We start from the raw sequence: 13,108 nt of genomic DNA on the forward strand, positions 1-13,108 counted from the left end.
CCTCCCGCTGGCCTTATTTATACCTCAAGTTACGTAAAGGAATAGCATGGAATACTTCTGTGATCACTTTTCTAGTTCCTTCCTGGTTACAAGTTGGTCTCCAGGAAGGCCTAGAGTGAAACCACCACACCTTCTAAACTCTACCTGATGTCCTGCTTGAGACTGTTTACCAGCCAAAGAAAGGCCTTCTGATGAGGTTTTTCTGTACCCTGGTACAGATTGCTGACAGACAGCTTTGATGGGCTCCTGCCTCCTTTGCAGGGAAGATCTCCGTCTCCCCTGCCTCTCAGAGACTGTGTCATGCTGGTTCCAGTTGAAGTGCACCGTTCTTCTGGCAAAGTGCGAGATGTACTAGTACCATTTTCACACATGGGAGGGGGGCCATTTGACAATGTTACCCTGCAGCATTAGGGTTCTACAGAACCTCTGCCCCACGTGGGTTTTTTTCTTGGCTTTCTCTTTCAAGATGTGACGCTGCAACATCAGATCTTCACCAAAACAGAACTACAGGGTAGGCAGTAGAATATGTCATTCATATTTTTAGCATGGACAGCCTGTGAAATGGCAGTGTTAGGGTAACTGCATCAATCTCACACAATTATAAGTCCTGCTTCTTGGGACTGTTTCCCCTTTCCTTCTCAGACCTGTATGGAGCTGAGCCAGAGCAGATAACGTGCCGGCAGGGCTCTCTATGCTATAGCCCTCTCCACACTCCTGCAGCACCAACACTGAAGGGACTGGCTCTGTGGCTCTATGAAAGACACAAGGGAGGGCATGGCAAAGTTTCCCAGCTGCCTGTCACTGCTTCAGTGCTTGTGGAATCCCCTGGACACTACCAGGCAGTGCTGGCAATCGGAACAGCTCTGCTGCACCAAGGAAACAAAATCACAGAGACACACCTCCAAAACCTGAAAGCAGCATCCAACTAACTCACTAAACTCCCCAGTATGTGTCCTTCAGCCCCATGGAGCTCTGGGGACAACCGAGGTTTCAGGCCAGACCAAATGCCAACAAACAGCAAAATCCTCTCTTATGCCAGTCTCTGCCTTCCCTGCGCAGGAAGGTCAAAAATTCTAGTTCTGATGGTTACTCACTCACATAAAAGCAAGATCCTGAATTGCTTTGTAGGCTTTTCCTTGTGGGTTTGAGTTTTTTTTCTCAAGCCTAAATTTTGACTGCAATTTCAATTTGGTCATTTGAACTTGAAGCAACAGTTACCATCTTTTTCTTTTAAGGGGCAGGACAGTTATATCTTGCTGAAATGTTAGCAAAATGCAGTGGTTCAGCCCTGTTGCTTGGAGCTGTTGAAGGACTATGGCTGCTGCATCATCATTTGCCAGACTCTTGTGCTAGAAAACAGAAAATATTTGTGGATAACCATGTCATTTTCCTCACAGATTGCTATTCCAGTGCTGCGTGGTTGCAGGCAGTTTGTTGTGGCCCAGGAATTGATAACTCATCTGTTACATTTATGGGAGCACTCAGGGAGCTGAAGTTTTGTTTGGACTGAAGGAGGATCTAAGAAACCCATCATGAACTTGACATATAAGCAAGATAAAAATTTTTATCCAAGGTAGAACATACCTCTTCAGGGAATCAGAAAGTTCCTTGCTCATTTTTGGGCTGCACTGTTAAAGAACCTTTTGTGAGGCAGCTCTTATACTGCAGTAACTAAGTCTTCTCTCACAATCTCCAGTATAATTTGGCACTAATAATATTCCTGTGCATAATGGTAATAAATGAATAGTGACTTTAAAAGGCAGAATGATGGCCAAACAATGTGCAACGATTAAATTTGTCACATACACACAAAGCCCTTTATCTCTGCTTGCAGGGAAACACCAGTAATGCCAGAGCATTAATACACCAAAGATGAAAATTGTAACATAAATTATCAGCTGAATGACCTGAGTAGGTTCATTCATTTTTATGCCACAGTTGCTCACTGCAGCTTCCATCTTGTTGGGCCACCTGCCAAAGTATTGCCACAAAGCAGATAGATCTAACTTTGGGTGGGGGATAATTTCTGTGATGGGACTAGTAATTTCCTATGTTTTTTGGACAATGTCTGGACAAAGGTTTCAGACTGTTGTTTTTAGGAAGAGAAAGACGACAGTCTTCTGTAGGGGAAATAATTGTTAATTTTCACTTAGAAAGTTAATGGTCTCTAGGTTTAAATGAGCAGTACATGGGTTTGCAGTCCATGGAGGAAATTTTTGAGAGGTTTATTATTCAGAAGATATTGAAAGTGAGGGACCATGAAGCCAATCAAAATCACTAGGGGGTGCCTGAAGCTGCCATACAATGAGAGAAGACTATAATCAGAGCTGAAGTCAAGTCACTGAGGACAGAAGGGCAAAATTCAAGTTAATATCAGACCCTTTGGTGGGAGCTGCTCTGTTTTGCAGGTATGCCTATACCTACAATAATTGCACATACTGTAGGTGGTTCAATACCCTCTGCCTCAAAACTTCAGCAGCAGAGTGACACTTAACATCTCGTGCACTGCACCTTGTTCATGCAATAACTTGACCTCTGGGTGGCTGTGACTCTTGCCTTTCTTTTGTCTTGGACCTCATACAGGTGGGGAACATAGAAGAAAATTCTGGAAATTCCTTGGCTGCAAAATAATAGCAAAATGCATCCAAACAGCAGTTAGAATTTGCTAAGCATGCAGAGATCTTAATAGAGGTGTTAACTGCTGACACCAGAGAAGAAGCTCCAGTAACATCCACTACGAACCGCACGAGCAGTGTAATGTAGAAAGGGGAGAAACATACAGTGAACACACACAAATTCACAGAAACAATGTGCACTGCCTTCTGGATTAATTTTGTCTCATGGGGGCTTGTGGCCATGTTCTTTTTGAGACATCTGATGATTTGTACTGAGCAAAAAATCACAATACCTAAGGGAATAAAATATCCAAAGATATTAGCGAATAAAGAAAAATAGCTAGGGTCAAGAGATCGACTCTGAAAGCAGAATCTTTCCCACCTACTCTGAAATTTTGGATGGACCTTGGAATAAATTATGAGCATTATCCAAAGAAAGCCACAGATAGAAGCTGATTTCAGTGGGGATCGAAAAGCCTTTGCTTTTAGAGGAACTTGATTGCAATGTATCGATCAATTGCAATCAAGGTGATAATAAAGATGCTCATAGGCATATTTGTAAAATAGATGTTGTCTATGGCAACACACAGCTGGTCTATGGGATGGTTGTACTTGTTAAAATATATCACAAAAGGCAGGGAACAGAGCAGGAAACTATCCGCTACAATGAGGTTGATCATGTACACCTTGGTCTCAGTCCACCCCTTGAGTTTGCAGCAGAAGACCCAGAAGGCAATTGCGTTCAGTGGGATCCCCAAAGCGAGCACTGGGACGTAGACAATCATCTTAAGTAGTGCGATGCCACCCTGCAGCGCGTTATTTTCAGTGCTGTTGTTCATGCTGAGCCGTCTCTGCAAGGGAAGAGTGCAGGCATGAGGCTGAGCTCTGGACGGGTTCAGTGGCTCATCAGCACCGTCAGACCCTCAGCCATCAAAGTTACACTGTCACTCGCTGCCAGATAACAAAAACACATAGACAACCCTCTTGCAGCTATTGAGTGGTTAAGCCTGCCTCTCCTTCCCTCCAGGCCTCACTAACAGCCAAGAGTCTGCAAAGCAGAAGGATAATTTTTGTTGTCCCTTACCTTTGTTGCTGCTGTAGTTATCAGAGAACCACTGCCTTTAGGGCAGCCCACAGCAGAGCTGGGCAACATTCCCCTTTTGCCCTCCGAGACCCTTGCTTTGATACTGGAGCCAACCCATAGGTTTGCTCTGGGTCGTGCCAGGCCTGAGAACCTCCTCAGGATTTGAACCCTTCCAGCCATGGGGTAGCTCAGGTGGCTTTACTCCCAGGGGCAGTGGGAACACAGCTGAAGGCTGGGCAGTGAGTGCCTGCTGTGAGCAGGTTGCCCCCAGGCTCGAATCCACTCCTTTCTCTGCAGGGTGCAGGGGAGGAACAGCTCAGCGAGGGCACCCCCAGCCCAAGCAGATAACAGGTCTCAAAAGAAAGAAGGGGAAGTGAGAACATGTGTCTTATCTCCACCTTCAAAGGTAGGAAGCCAAATTCTGCTAGAGCAGAAAACACAAATCTGCAAACTTAGACTATCTTCTAGTACTCCTTTAAATATTTCAGGGCATCCACTACCAGCAAGGAGGATAAATCAGATTTTGTCTGCAGCTCATAAAGGCAGTATTTACAAAGAGGCTGGCATAAAAGACACTCAGATTTCTACAATCTCTTACAGATACATTGGCTGATAAGTCAGCGGCTTCTAAACATTAACACGAAAACTGAAGTGAAACTGTCTGATTGCATGAAGTAAGTGAACCATTTTTGGTGTCCAAGACTGGGAGACAGATGTGGCAACCACAGAGGAAAACACAGCACCTGCCCCAGTGGCAGAACTGACATGGCATTGCTGAACCACTGGGATACAGTCATTTTTAGATGGAATTTATGGAGCAACTAACATACAGCCCTTGTCCTAGTGCTCTTGGGCTTTCAGGCACACAGGTTCTTGGCTGCACTGTGGTTACAGTGACTGCCCTGTAGCTGTTCCCTGTCAGCCTGTTGTCACCTCGCACTGAAAAAGCCACTCTCTGCATGCATACCACTCCCCTGAGGAGCAGCTGAGCCCACTGGGCTGCACATACCAACTACATCCTATCCCCCATATAATACCATGGAAATACCCATGGTATTTCCCAAGGTGGTGTGCCAGGGGTCCCCACACTCATGGAAGAGGCATGATAAGAGGCACTGGTGTGAAACTGCAGCAAGGGATGAAGAACCCCCTGAATGGAACATGTAGCTGCAAAACAGTGATGCATAACAGCCTCCTGTGAAAGCAGGAGGAAGTCAGGTCTCCTGTGCTCAGCTGAGGACTGACCCTGTGTTTGCAAGCTGGAGCCATGGCTAGAGGTGAGACAGCACACCCTAGAGCACTGAGCAGAGCACACTGCCACACTGGTGTGGGGAGAATTTCAAAGCCATTACCTGCTTCCTGTGAGGCCGTTAGCTGGGTTTGTTTAGTCCAGAGAAATCTTGCAGGGTAAATGCAGAGAAGGGGATCTGTGGGTGCCACAGGTGTTGGTGCAGGACACAGTTGTCCCGGAGCCCGCTGTGACAGTTCAGCAGCGTTGAAATTCATCAATGAACTCTAGTGCACTAAAAGTTCTTCCTTGTTAACTTTCAGGCTGACGGAGTCTGGTGATCTCTGCTGTTCCACTTCTCAGAAGGTCAATGCTTCAGCGTCAGTTTTTCCACACAAAGTGCCCTCCCCTTCATCCCCTCAAAAAAACAGCATTAAAATTTAATATTTTCAGTTATGGGAAAACAATTTCTGAAGTAAAATCCATAATGGTTGGAAATTGCCCTTCTGGCAGCAGAAGGTTCCCCAAGGAGCCCAGCAGCCTGTGCAGGGTCTGCTGCGGTGGCAGAGCGTGCCCCAGGCAGGCAGCACTGCGTGGTCAATGACTTTCCTGAGGGCTCCCAGCACTGCTTGTGCACCCTGTGACATCGAGCCCAGGGCACAGGGACCCAGCCTGCTGCTACTTGGTGTCTTTACAAGAAAGATGATGGATGCTATGGGCTTGCTTGACTTCTCTACCTCAGGCAGGGGGATAACACTCTCTCAGCATCACTGGGAGCCTATACAAAGACGGTTGAGATCTTGCCACAGTCATATTTTATAGAAATTTGAATGGATTTTTCTGTCCACTGGCTACAGCAGTTGCAGTCCCACCTGTGTGAGCCAGCTGACAGGCTCTGTCTACTTCACGATCTGGAGATCACGGTCTCAAAGGTGACAGCAGCAGATGGACCATCAGCTCTGGGCTCATATGTGTAAGGCAGATGTAGGTCACAAAGGAAGATGCATAAATGGGCAGGAAACACTCCTCCATGCTGTCTCCTGGAATGCTCTGAGAAGTGCTAGTGCAGAGCTCGGGGGCATTTTGGGTATTTTTCAGTATTTAGAAAGAAAAAAAGCCCAATTCTTGGAACCTTTGTATAACATATAGAGAGATAATGCACTCCCTATCTCCCCTGACTCTCCCAGGCTGCTGATTCACAGAAAAATGCATTTCTTGGATGGAAATGTCAGGCGTGTCCATGTGGGCAGCCTGTGGAAACCCAGACCCAGACGAGTTCAAGTGGGGGGATGATCCTCTGACCTTAAGGTACAGGTGGGAGGGGGAACCATCCTGGTGTCTAAACATAAAACCAGAGAATAGCAATGCATGGGTGGCAAATATCTAGGCAGCGATAAAAGGGCTTCCCCATGGGTGGGAGCAACAGCCCCTCAGGGATTGCTGCTCTAAAGAAGTGTCTCTGTGCCAAGGCTCAGTGGTGCAGAGAGAGGGGAGCCAGCAGGAAGACTCAGCTCTAAAATCTGGACTTTGTGCCTTTATGCACCAGACAATACTTGCTTTCCCCCTGTCTTCCTTCACCCTTGTTTGACCTGTGCAGTTGAAGAGGAAGGATTGTCTGATGGCGTGGTGTTACGTGCAACAATGCAGTGGAAACAATTAAAGCACAGTGCTTTTCCTCCAGGTGAGGAACACATCCTACATCTTACGTCTTTTCATCTTTTGCCTTGTAATCCCTTTTGTTATCTTGGTTTATTCATATGGGAAGCTGCCCTTTTCTGTAAGGGAGGAAAATCGATTCCTCATCTGCATTTTTACTTTGACCCCAAACCAAGTAGAAAGCAGTAATTACCATTTTCCCCATTTAAACTCCTCTGACTGTCAGATATGCTGCCGTCCTTGGAAACTGGATCTCCTGTGACTGTCTTGTTGACATGCTCCAGTCTACCAGGACTTTAAAAGTCACATTCAAGTATAAACAGATGGAGTAACCTAGCTTCTTTTGGTCCCGGTTGGTCTCCTTCACGTCCTGTTCTGCCCACTGTCCCAACTTGCCTCGCATTTCTTCGGAGTAACCGGTACCACCTGCAGAGAAACTTTGGAGGGGTAAAACTGCTCTTCCCCCTCCTCCTCTTCCTCCTCCTTCTCCCTGCCTGTGGCATTATACAACCATTGAGGGGGAAGGTGAGTTCCAGCCAGAGCCAGTCTTTGACGGCATGAGTCCACAGGAGGAATCACCCTTTCCCCTTCTACCTTCCCCTCGGGTGTTCAGCTGCCTCCCGCAGCAGAGGTGAGCAACTGCAGCCTCCACAATCCGGAGCCCAACAGCACCCGCTGGTGACCGTGAGTCAGGCACTGCAGCCCCTGCCTCCCGGCCCCAACTGCGTTGAGTTATCACTGCGCTGAAAGGCAAAAAATACTTAATTGTTTTTGGTGGAAGTTGTGTTACAGGATTATTGTTTGTTATTGTTGTGTTACTTATATATATACATATATTCTTTGGTAAAGAGCTAGTCTTTTATTTTCTACACCTTTTCAACTGGAGCCTCTTAATTTTGAAGTTATAATTACTTCTGAGGAGCATGTTTTTTCTCATATCCTGCCCTCCCTAACAAACATTTCTGTCTTGGTGAACTGAGACACGCATAAAAAGTTGATTTAGGGCTCAGGAGAGCTCCTTTCTCAGAAAGGAAGCAGCATTTTTCTGCATTTTGTGCAAAGTCTGTGCATGTGATGTGTTATATTGGATGTGTGACCCTGCAGGACAGGCCTCCTGAGCCTCAGCACGTGGGGGAAGAGCCCATTTTGAGGTTTAGTCCACACCACTGCCATCATACCTTGCTTGCCAATACCTGTGTCTGGATCCAAGTTATCTTTCCATGAAGGGGGATTTTCCATGAAGAGGGAAAGTCAAAACTGGACGATACTGTGGAGGCACCTGGGCTCGTTTGGGAAACCAGAAGTGAGGTGCAGGGGCAGGAACCTCTATCTAGCATTCTGCCCTGGCCCAGGCAGCCCCCCCATTGCTATTCCCGTTGCTTACCCAGGCTGGTTTTCCTGTTGTCCAGGTTCCCCCATGGCAGCAAGGTACAGAAGCCGCAAAACCCCCAGTGTGTGTAAGAGGGAGGGGAAAAAATGAACAAAATATGCTTCGCATGCCAGCTAAATATTTAAGGATTGGACAACAGATATTTGTATTTCTAGTGAATACCAAATTATAGGCACCGCTCGGTAAGCCTTTAATCGTACTTTCAGTCCCTGTGATGAATAGATCCCTGTAGCTGAGATTATCTGCACCACTTACAGGAGTAAATTTGTACTGGGAGATCAGGATGTTTGCTTTCACCAAGGCATGAAAAGTTATATCCTTTCCCTTGGCATTTGTATTTTCATGCTCCGATTTCTGACCCGATTGCCACCACAGGAGATATGCAGGGATGCTTAAACTCTAGGAAATCAGTCTAGGCTCTCTCATTCTCCTGTGCTGCTTACAAGCAGCTGACAGATTCCACTCTCTTGCTTCGAGATCACAGTTTCCTTAAACCTAAAGAAAAATGTGAACACTAAGAGAGGATCCATTTTTTCCCCCTGTGGTGGGGGGAAACAGTTTTCCCCCTGCAGTTATAAAATGGTAAAACCCCAGGGTGGGGTGACCCTGGAAGTTTTGAAGTTTTACCCAATGAGCGCTTCTGCAAAATATAAACGTATCACACTCAGAACGGAAGAGAAGGTAGTTGTAGTTTGGTGGTAGAAGGGGTAGCCATGTTCTGAGGCCACGAGGAAGGGGTTCGGAGCCCCTTGGGGCCTCTGGGGGCCCCCCAGCCCCAGTTGGGGGGGGCTGCAGGGACTTGAACAGCATAAGGCTGGACTAAGTACCTGTAGCTGAAAGCTAAAGAAGTTTTCTCCACCGTGAGTGAGCAGAGACAGAGCAACAGCAGCGTCCAGAGATTGTGGCTGAGAGCCAGCAGAAGATAAGCAGCAGAAACAGCATGCAGCTGAGCAAGGAAGACACTGAGTTGTCTGAGAGAGCCAAGAGAGAGAGAGAGCAGCAGAGAGAGAGGAAGTTGGGGTAAGAACTGAAATAAAAACCCCAAACTCCTTTTGTGACCTTTCCTAGGTGGAAAGGATGGACTCCTACTGAATGGAAGTCCTAAAACTGCATCAGCACTGCAGAGAGGAGCTAAAAAACTCAGAGGAAGAATGCAGAGGGGGTGACCTTGGCCCTCCCTGCTGCTTGAGACAGAGCACAGGGCTCTGTAGGGAACTTGAATGCCCTGAAGATAAGGACTGTCTCAAAGACCCCTGCGCTTCGTGATATGACGTGGTGATAGCGCCCTTTGTCCTGGGAAACACAGCCCACGGAAGAAGACCCTCGTTTGAAGATGAGTGGCCGAGGGGCTTGGATACCCCTCGTGTGTACTGGCAGAGATCCAGCTGCTACATGAGAAGAAGAGCGAAACAGATAGACCTGCTGCCTATGAGACATTGCTACTCTGAGAGTGAAAAGGGTCTTTCCTTCTTCCCTCCTGGACTTTTATTTGGAGGGGAGAAGAGATTTGATCCATTGTAAATACTTACATCATGGTAGAGATAGCTAAGATTGTATATAATGTATTGTAGTATTTATTTGTACAGTCATTGTAATATATATTCCCTTTCCCCCATTTTGAGTCTCGTGTGGTTGTCTGGAAAACCCATCTCACATTGGCTTGAGATGTGGGAGGGGGCTTGGACTAGGGAACTGGGTTTTGGGGCTCTCAAACCATGACACCCCCACATCTCATTTCAGGCTGGCAGGAAATGGCCAGAGGGAAGGGTTGCTCCAAGCCATTTCAAATGAATACCAGAGGACCTGGAACATATTACAGTGTTGACACCAAATCTGAATTCTGAAATCTGAAAACAACCTTTAGGAAATGTAGGTATTAAGGTTTCCAAACACATTGATCTTTTCTCATTTCTGAGAAGTCTTTCTACTTTGATACTGGTTTCATAACTACCCTATAATGGGATGCACAGTGCCAACACAAAAGCAAAGGCTGCTGCTCTCCTGGGGGGAGGTAAAAGCTCGATGCATTTGTGTGCTGGAAAACATCTGGGTTAAAGGGTTCTTTTGTCGCAGGTTCCTGCATGGGAGCTTCACCACAGTGCCCCAGTGGAATGCCCCAGCGGGCTTTGCCTCCCATGTCCAGTCCCATTCCTGAAAGGGAGCTGGAAGCTGAAACCTGCTGAGTGGGGTTTGGTACAGAGAGCCTGGATGCTTTATAATGGCCTTGGTTTCATTAGTAGAGCCTCGAGAGCATGGTACTTCCCCTTCAGTTGAGTGTGTTGCTCCAGAGGAGTGCACAGGATGTCACTCATGCTACATGCCATACCAGGGAAGCTGTAATCCCTCAGCTCAGATCACTGTAGAAGAATGACAGTAGAGGTTATGAAGGTTTAGAAATGACAGAAATTAAATAAAGTCTGAGAGACCATTGGCAACCAGGCTGAGCTAGCTGTGAGAAGCAGATAAGCAAATCCAGGCAACACCTCTTATTCTGCAGAGCCCAGCGGCCTCTGAGGCAGGGTTAGAGGCTGTCAGGTTCAGGGTGAAGCATACAGGCAGCTGCTTGCAGCAGGGCAAAACCTCTGGGACACCAAGCTGGGTGGTGCAGGAAGGCTGGCTGCATCCTCCATCCAAAGGCCTGTGGCTAGTTTGAAAACTCAGTCGTGTCCATGATATTACTTCTGCAAAACTGTTTTAGTCAGAAACAGCGCACATGGACAAGACTCTAAAAGACAACTTCAGTGATGCAAACAATTAATGGGCTACAAAAAACCCAAGAATTTGTGACTTATTCTAGTTCAAGTGCTTGATAGCCAGTGTCAAGCTCACCCTGAGTTCATGGATCTCTTGAAGAATCAAGAGCTCTTCATGACCATTCCTATGTTTCAGCAGTGTGCACAGCTCAAGGTGTGGGGCATAAAAATGCCCAGTACATACCTGCTTGGGTAAATCATCTGGTCAAACATGGTCTTCATCCCAAATCTCTGCAGGAAATAGCCATCTCACTGACAGTAACACAAGCAGTGATTCCCCATTACATCCATGAAACCTGCAGGACACAACCATTCTGTTGCCAAGTTTTGGAATAGCACATGAAAACTTGAAAATGCTCACCAGATACAGATAAATCATTTTGTGAGCACAGGGGTTAGAAAGTCATTAGTTAGAGTTCTTGACAAGCTTGGCTGAGTACTCTCACATGACTTGTCAGAATGCAAATATAATGCATTCCAACTTTTGTGTCACTATATAACAGTTTTGTTGGGATTTTTTTTCCTTAATTCATGGTCAGGTTACTCTTCTATCATCTCCTTTTCAAATGAATCTGAAGTCCTGCCTTCAAATTGTTGACCAGTGTTCACCCCTAGTCGATTAGTGCAAAAGCTCAATTGTTTGCTTTCAGACTCCTGCCCTCTGTTGAGTTACATCAGTGTAAATCTACAATAAGCAGTAATTACAGACAAGGCAGGAAAAGTCAACACCTCAGCAAGGTTTCCATCAGCACTCTGCCCCCTTGGTCCCTCAAGCGTTATGGAAAGGGAAAAAAGTGCAGGGAGGCATTTACTGTGTTACATATTAATTTCATCATGTCACTTAGCAAGTCTCGCAGTTTTTAACATTGGGAAATAGCTTCATACAGCTTGGGCTGAGGAAACTAGGGGAAAACAGCACTGTTTTCCAGCAATACCCTTCCACAAGCAGGAAGGGGAAAGGGTAATTACAGTGGTCTTTCAGCATTCATCCTGAATGCTGCTAGAGTGCTTAGCCAAAGTAAGCTGAGACTGAACTAGGCATTTGAGACAAACACATTCACAAAGACAGGGAGCATGACAGTTTAAGCACTGAAACACCTCATGTGCCAGATGAGAGAAACTGGTCTTGAGACCACTGAGCCCAGAGGAGACACAGAAACCCTGCAGGCCAAGGTATCGAAGAGGGCAGTCACCTTTAGAAACGGGATCAGTCCCACCCACGCACAGGATTAACCAAAGAATTGGCTTTCTTTTCCTCCTTTGAACTCAATCCCAGTGAAAATGTATTTCCCCACTCGAACTGTAGTAGGAGTTTCGCCCATTTGACATGCTCGACTTGGTTCATCATTCGAGCTTCTCGTATTTAGTTCATCTCAGATACAGGTTCCCCAGCAGAAACTGCTGCTTCTTGGAGCAGAGGGAAAAGTCTTCCCTCAGCAGCAATAGCTGTGGGGAGTGGAAGATCTGAAATCTAAGCGACCACAAAGCACATGCAAGCAGGGCCACAGCCCATGTGCTGGCCCTGAAGCAACAGGCAACACTTCCCCCCACTCAGGGTTACTGCTAATCCCTGGACAGTGACTGTCCTCAGCTTCTCCAAAGAGCTGGAGAGGAGGTACTTTGCTGTTGGACAAATCCCGTGGCACATGTATGCGACAGTGGAGCAAAATTTGACCTGGTAAATATATTAAGGATTTTTCTAGTTGAAAACAAAGCAGTTGTGATATTTTTTTCTCGAAGCTCAACTATTTTCCCACAGGTGTTTCCCAAATGAGTGGAGTGTTCAGGCATATGCAGTAAGGGAAGAAGTGTCTCTCAGAGCACCCTCCTGCCAGAAAACAGCAGAGAGCAGCCGTGCTTCATGGGCTGAACTCCACTGCCCTTCTGCCCAGGGACCATATTCTCCTCCTCCACTGGCTCTTCTTGGTACTCTGCTGCCTACTACAGATAACATTAGAGAAGATTTCCCCTTCCACTCTCAGTGAGAAGAACATACCATCACCAGAGTCATTACCAATTAAAGCATCAATGAAAGATGCAGAAGGAGGGGAACCAAACCAGTGTGAATGTCAGCAGTGCTGAAGTGCTTTAATAGTCATTCTCACTGACAGATGAGTTATGCAGATTAAGAACTCCAAAGGACTTCCTCTCACTGTAACATTTCCTGCTTTACACGGTAAGCCCCCCAAGCCTGGAACCACACCAGCACTGTGAACAGAGAACTCAGCTGGAGAAGGATGAGGCAATGCTTACAACCCAGCCAGCTCCCAGCAGCACTGCATCGTGCCTGCGCTCTCTAACAGCTTTTGCAAACAACAACCAGGATGAATTAGTTAAATATTCTGATATTTGAAATTAAAAATTAACCCATTTTAGTGATTA

The 13,108-nt window shown here is 46.5% G+C and overlaps 1 protein-coding gene across 1 annotated transcript; it reads right to left on the bottom strand.

The window, feature by feature from the left end:
• Positions 1-2,516: 2,516 nt before the first annotated feature.
• Positions 2,517-3,454, bottom strand: GPR35 (G protein-coupled receptor 35). Its single transcript, XM_018083099.1, is given in 2 exon segments — positions 2,517-3,109; positions 3,112-3,454. Coding segments are annotated over 2 exon segments (936 nt in total).
• Between the last annotated feature and the right edge of the window lie 9,654 nt (positions 3,455-13,108).

The sequence above is a fragment of the Manacus vitellinus genome, unplaced genomic scaffold (assembly GCF_001715985.3).
Source record: "Manacus vitellinus isolate BGI_N305 unplaced genomic scaffold, ASM171598v3 scaffold_60_pilon, whole genome shotgun sequence".
NCBI classification, from domain to species: Eukaryota; Metazoa; Chordata; class Aves; order Passeriformes; family Pipridae; genus Manacus; species Manacus vitellinus.